This window comes from Vombatus ursinus, unplaced genomic scaffold (assembly GCF_900497805.2).
Source record: "Vombatus ursinus unplaced genomic scaffold, bare-nosed wombat genome assembly UNPS02014792.1, whole genome shotgun sequence".
Lineage (NCBI taxonomy): Eukaryota > Metazoa > Chordata > Mammalia > Diprotodontia > Vombatidae > Vombatus > Vombatus ursinus.
This window is the reverse complement of record NW_020954570.1, coordinates 436,575-443,312: the sequence shown is the minus strand read 5'-3', so window position 1 is coordinate 443,312 and position 6,738 is coordinate 436,575. Positions and strand designations below refer to the sequence as shown.

Below are 6,738 nucleotides of genomic sequence, written 5' to 3'. Positions count from 1 at the left end.
TACACTACACTATACTATACTATACTATACTACACTATGCTACACTATACTACATTATACTATACTATACTATTCTACACTACACTACACTATACCATACTATACTATACTATACTACACTACACTACACTACACTACACTATTCTATACTATACTATACTACACTACACTACACTACACTATACTATACTACACTACACTATACACTATACTATACTACACTACACTACACTATACTATACTATATATGTATATATATATATACACACACTATATAATATCATATCTCATGAGCCCCTACAAGTGTGTTTCACTTTGAAAATCAGCTAGTACCTTCAATTGACCTTTTAGAAAAAGTACTTATTCAACTGGGAAAGCCATAATAGTAGTTTAAAAAAAAACATTTCCAACAAAAACTTTAGATATACTCTCCAGAATCCATGGTGGAGGATTGGGGTGGGAAGGCTAGGCACAAACTTGAAATATGTTGGTAGCAAGGCACACATGTAGAGAACACATACGGTAAATCAACTTAGAAACAATAGGACTTCCAACTATTATTCTTGGAAGAGTCCTCACCAAGTTCACTGAAGGGTGTGGTCTTAGGGATGGATGAGTTTAGCGCCAGGGCTGGTTGATCATTCTTTCTCTGGCCATGCCCTTATCTATGATTTAATCCTCTTCTCTACTGTCTTGAATCATGTTCCTTGAAGCTACTTCAAAGGAAACTTGAGTGACTCTCTCTGTGTATCAATGTCTGCCCAGAATGTGTTCCTTTGCCCCTCACTGCATGAGTCGTCTCCTATGTGGCCAGTAGCTCTTCTTCAAAGCTACATAGCTAATGTTCAAGAGGTACTCTCCTTCCCCCTCTCAGTTTAAAACTTCTCTTAACTGCTATTATTCCTTCTAGAGGAAGCTGTTTAACCTCCTTCTGGATGTTAGCTATTTAAAACCCCAAGAGGCATAGCTAATTTGTTTGCTCGGCCCATTGCGTTGTTTTCTCTTTTAGTCAAAAAGAGGTATTCACAACTCATAAAGATATCAGGTAATAGATCTTAACAGTTAGTTTAACATGTGATTAATAACTTTTGATTACATTCTGGACCTACTGTGACTACATCAACTATATGTGCAGGGTGGGGAGGAGACTTCTTTCCTTACATATGCATTTGTTAGTATAGTACATACATCATGTTCAAATTTTCTATAGAATCATCCCCTTGAAGATAGAATCTAATAGTTGTTTCTATAGTTCACACTCAAAAAGCTCAAGTTTCACCTGAGAAAAATTTATGAAAATATTTGTTATTCTTTTCATAGTCTCCCAGGTTCTTTTTAAATATATATATTTCACTGTAATTGTTTTTAAAATATCAAGCATCTCTTATCTGTAAAGCAGTATTCTAGGCTCTGGAGCGATGAAGATAAAAAAAAGTCCTTGCTTTCAAGAAGTGTTTATATTTTAATAAGAAGTGGAGCACGGACTCCAAATGGAACACAGAACTAATGTACTTTATTGGTATAAATCTACTTTCATTCTCTTTTTATGCTCCTTGATAGATTTGGTATAAATCTTGTGATTATAATCACACCCCAATTCACCCCAATATTGGTGGTTTTATATTACCTCTTAGTTGAAACCTTTATTCTAAGATTATCTTCCTTTTGAGCTCTTGCAAAAGTAACAAACTGCTGAATTTTCCCATTTCATGAATAAAATATGAAAATGAAGTCTATAGGTAAGAAACAAGCCAAGAAAGTATTTTTCCAGTACCTTCTTAAGAAACTCAGATCCATGTTCTCCATACAAAGTTCACATGTCAGTTTTAGTTAAAAGAACTTTGTCAGAGTAGAGAAACTAGCATTAACCTTGGTGACTCTCAGTTCCTCTTCAACTGCTATGTGGAAGAGGTAGGTCATGATACTATATCTGGACTGATCTAAAAACCTTTCTTTGAGGGGCAGCTAGGTTGTCCAGTGGATAGAGCTCTGGCCTTGGAGTCAGGAGGACCTGAGTTCAAATCTGACCTTACTAGCTGTGTGACCCTGGGCAAGTCACTTAACCCAGACTGCCTCACCAAAAAACAAAACAAAAAGACCTTTCTTTGTTTTAAATGTTAGGGCATTTTTTTGTTAACAAGAAGTGATTAAAAATAAGTACACATACAATATCTAGTTATGAAAAAAATAATACATAACTGATTTGACATTCAGTTGCCAGAGAGGAAGAAAATGAATGCAAGAACTGGTATTGGCAAAATGTCAGAAATGATTGGATATGAGTAAAAAGAGAAAGAACAGTCAGAGATAACCCTAGAGTTTTCAGTATATAGTTGATAGACTAACAGATTGCTAAAATTAGCATGCTTTTCTAGACTTGCATTTCCATGAGACAGTGTAATGTATTGAAAAAATATTAGACTAAGTGTCAGGAGACCTGGGTTTGGGTACCTCTTCAAAAGGCCATGCTTCAGACTATCCCCTAGCTGTGTGTTGCCTGCTTCATGCCTAGTTTGACCATCTTTCCAGACCTGAATTTCAAGCTTTGGCTATAGTGTCTTTTATCCTCTGCCCTTGATGTTTCCCCTCAGTAGCGATCCAGTCTAATCTTCTCCCAATCCTTAAAAGGAAAGAACATTGAATTTCCTAGCCCCCACAATGGAAGAAGCAAAGACTGTGGAAGGAGTAAACAGAGGGACCTATGACTATGATTAGAGCAAAGACTGTGGAAGGAGTAAACAGAGGGACCTATGACTATGATTAGAGAAGAGTCTTTTGTAAGAAGGCAGGGATAAATCCAGATACAGTCATCATCTAATGAAGTTTTCACTCAGCATGGATCCATCTAGTCCTCCCCTCTCCGCCCCACATGAGAAGTTTATTACAATTGCCAAACCATGATGGTCTGATTAGGCAGCAATGACAGAAGGAAGACCTAAGGAGAGAGGGGGAACTTAGACAAAGTTTCCTATAGTAGAAGAGGAAGGGGAAAAGCAAGAAGGTTGAGACAAAAGAAGTTTGGATATAAGCCAAACCCATGATCAACTAAAACAGCTGTTTACTCAATAGGAAGAAAGAAATAGTTTTACTCAAATTTGAAGCTTTACACATATAATAAGAAGGAAAATGAGCAGCCAAAACAAAAAAAAAGACACAATCCAAAGAAGAAATGTGATTCCATGAATGATAATGAGGTAACTTTAAAATACCCAGTTAAAGAGAAAGCATGGTAATAAATGCCATCAAACTATAGCAAGAAATTCTGGAATGGTTCAGAAGAAAAATAAATGAATTTTTAAAAAATTAAAAGGCAAAATAAGGATGACCCTTATGGTGGAAATTTGGACAAAAAAATGAGAACTTTCAAAAAGAATATCAATAACAAAGAAGAGCACAAACAATTCAGAACACAGGATGAAGAATCTCTACACAAAGGGAATGGCTCCGAGGAAGGGAATAGTATATTCAAAACTCCAAAATACAGAAGTGGAAGAAAATTAGATAGAATAGAAGTAAACTGTAACAAAAATCAAGAACATGTAAGTCAAGATAAGTGACCTTGAAGAGAGTGTGGATAGAGATATTTTAATGAACTTAGTTTGGAAGGTATTAGATGCTAGCCTGAGTATCTTCCTAAAGACAAAGAGAGCAATTAGGTAGCTATTACACTAGTTCAGGTGAGAAATGATTATGGCCCTGGCTCCTTTCTCTGTGTTATCTCCTCCATTATAAAAATAAAATGAACTAAAAAGCTTGAGCACTGTGCTTGGAGAACAATGCAAGAAAATAGACCAGAAATATTAGGGTGAAAATAAAAACAAAAAAGAAAGACAAAAGCTAGTGTTTTCTCCTTTAAGGATATACCTCTTATATACTTTGCACACATAATTCATGTGCCTAGTTATTTGTATGTTGTTGCCTTATCCCTCATTAAAATATAAGCTCTACTTCCAGTGGCAAGATGATGGAATGAGGAAGGAATCCTCTGGATTCTTCCCAAATTCTCCTCCAAACAACCTTACAACAATGCTTCAGATAAAATTTTGGACCAAGGAAGCAGCTTATCAGCTTAGGAGAGCTTTAAGGGTCAGTAGGAAAGGTCTGTCTCACTGAGGTGGGAGGAAGGCTTGGTTAGTGAGCAGCAGTGTCAGGCCATAGCCCAGGGGGCCTGCAGGGAGGCCCTAAGCCCTGGGGCAAGCCACCGTCATGGCTTACACTTCCAGTGTAAACCAGAAGCAACACCAGAGCCTCAAGACAAACCAGCAATACTTGCATGTCAGCTGCACAGAGAGGCCCCACCTCACTGCTGACCAGCAGCAAGACCTTGCCCCCCAGGTTAGGCCAGCAGCTAGGCCCCACTCACAGTACAAGCCATCAGGGTGGACCCCCACACCAGTGAAAGCCAGAAGCTGAGCTTTGAGACCCAGTGCAAGCCAGCAGCAAGGCCCCAAGCCTCAGCACAACAAGCTTGGGACAGTGCCCTCTCCACTCCAGGAATAGAGCCCAACTATTACATAAAAGTACAAAGTCTCAAAATAGAGAGGGAAAAAATGAGCAAAACACAAAAAAGAAACTGACCATAGGAAGTTTCTATGGTGGCAAGGAGGATCAAGGCACACACTTAGAAGAGGACAATAATGTCAAAAACAGCTATTTGCAAAACCAAAGACAAATATAACTTGGAATCAGGGCCAAAAAGAACTCATGGAAAAACTCAAAAACGATTTGAAAAAGCAAATAAGAGAAGTAGAAGAAAAATTGGAAAAAGAAATGAGAGTAATACAAGAGAATCATGGAGGAAAAAGTCAATAGTTTGGTAAAGGAAGCCCCCCCCCCCCAAAATTGGAAAAGATATATAAAAACTCACCAAAGAAAACAATTCTTTAAAAAATAAAATTAGTCAAATGGAAAAGGAGGTACAAAAATTTGCTGAAGAAAACAACTCTTTAAAAAGTGGAACTGACCAAATGGAAAAAGGGAGGTCCAAAAGCTCATTTAAGAAAATAATTTCTTAAAAATTAGAACTGGGCAGGTGGAAGCTAATGACCCATGAGATATCAAGAAACAATAAAACAAAATCAAAAGAATAAAAAAATAGCAGAAAAGTGAAATTTTTTCATTGGAAAAACAACTGACCTGGAAAATAGACCCAAAAGAGATAATTTAAGTGTTGTTGTACCACCTGATCAAAAAAAGAACCTGGACATCATATTGCAAGAAATTATCAAGGCAAACTTCCCTGATATCATAGAACTAGAAGGCAAAATAGAAATTGAAGGAATCTACCAAACATCACTTGAAAGAGACCACAAAATTAAAATTCCCAGAAATATGGCCAAATTTCAGAGTTCCCAGGCCAAGGAGAAAATATTGCAAGCAGCCAGAAAGAAACAATTCAAATATCATGTAGCCACAATCAAAATTACATAGGATTTAGCAGCTTCTACATTAAAGAATGGGAGGGCTTGGAATATAATATTATGGAAGGCAAGGGAGCAAGAATCACCAACCCAACAAAACTGAGTATAATCCTTTAGGGGAAAAATGGATACTTAACAAAATAGGGGACTTTCAAACATTCTTAATTAAAAGACAAGAGCTGAATAAAAAATTTTGACCTTCAAATACAAGACTCGAGAGAAACATAAAAAGGTAAATAAGGAAGAGAAAAGAGATTCAACAAGGTGAAAATGTCTATATTCTTACCCATGTAAGATGATATTTGTAACTCTTAAGAACTTTATCACTATTAGGGCAATTTAAAGAAGTATACATAGACAGGGGGTGTGAATGTGAGTTGATTATGATGGGATGATATCCAAAAAAAAATTAAGGAGTGAGAAATAAGATTGTACTGGGAAGGGATGGATTGAATGGGGCAAAAGAGTTATTACAGAGGAGGGAAAGATGGGAGGGGAGGTGGATGATGCTTGAACCTTACTCTCATAAGAATTGGCTTAAAGAGGGAATAACATACACACTCATTTGGATATAGAAATCTATCTTACCCTAGAGGGAAGCAAAAAGGGACAGGTATCGGAGAAGGAAGGGGGACTGACAGAAGAGAGGGCTGATTGGGAAATGCATAAGTCACAAGTAAATCATTTATGAGGAGGGAGAGGGTGAAAGGTAAGAGAGAGACAAAGCTAGACAAGGGGAAAATAGGATTGAGTGAATACCAGTTGTCATAAATGCAAATGTGAATGGGATGAAATCACCCATAAAATGGAAGCAGATAGCAGAATGGATTAGAAACCAGAATTCTACAATATGCAGTTTACAAGAAACACACTTGAAGCAGAGAGATACACAGAATAAGGGTAAGGGGCTAGAGCAGAATCTATTATGCTTCACCTAAAGTTAAAAAAAAATAAAGCAAGGATAGCAATCATGATCTCTGACAAAGCAAAAGCAAAAATAAATCTATTTAAAAGAGATAGGGAAGAAAATTATATCTTGCTAAAAGGGACAATGAAGGAATATCGATACTAAACATACATGCACCAAATGGTATAGCATCTAAATTTTTAAAGAAGTTAAATGACTTACAGGAGAAAATAGTAAAACTTTACTAGTGGAGGACCTAAATTTTCCCCTCAGACCTAGATAAATCTAATCAGAAAATAAACAAGTAAGATGTTAAGGAGGTGAATAAAATTTTAGAAAAGTTAGGTATGATAGACCTCTGGAGAAAACTGAATGGGAATAGAAAGGAATATACCATTTTCTCAGCAGTAT

At 36.7% G+C, this 6,738-nt stretch overlaps 1 protein-coding gene across 1 annotated transcript in view; it reads left to right on the top strand.

Moving 5' to 3' along the window:
- Positions 1 to 4,206: 4,206 nt before the first annotated feature.
- Positions 4,207 to 6,738, top strand: part of LOC114048285 (solute carrier organic anion transporter family member 4C1-like) — a gene marked incomplete at its 3' end in the record, with an annotated part of 141,591 nt that continues 139,059 nt past the window's right edge. The window contains exon 1 of the mRNA XM_027869184.1: positions 4,207 to 4,408. Within this exon, the coding sequence (XP_027724985.1) occupies positions 4,207 to 4,408 (202 nt within the window). The remainder of the gene's footprint in view (positions 4,409 to 6,738) is intronic.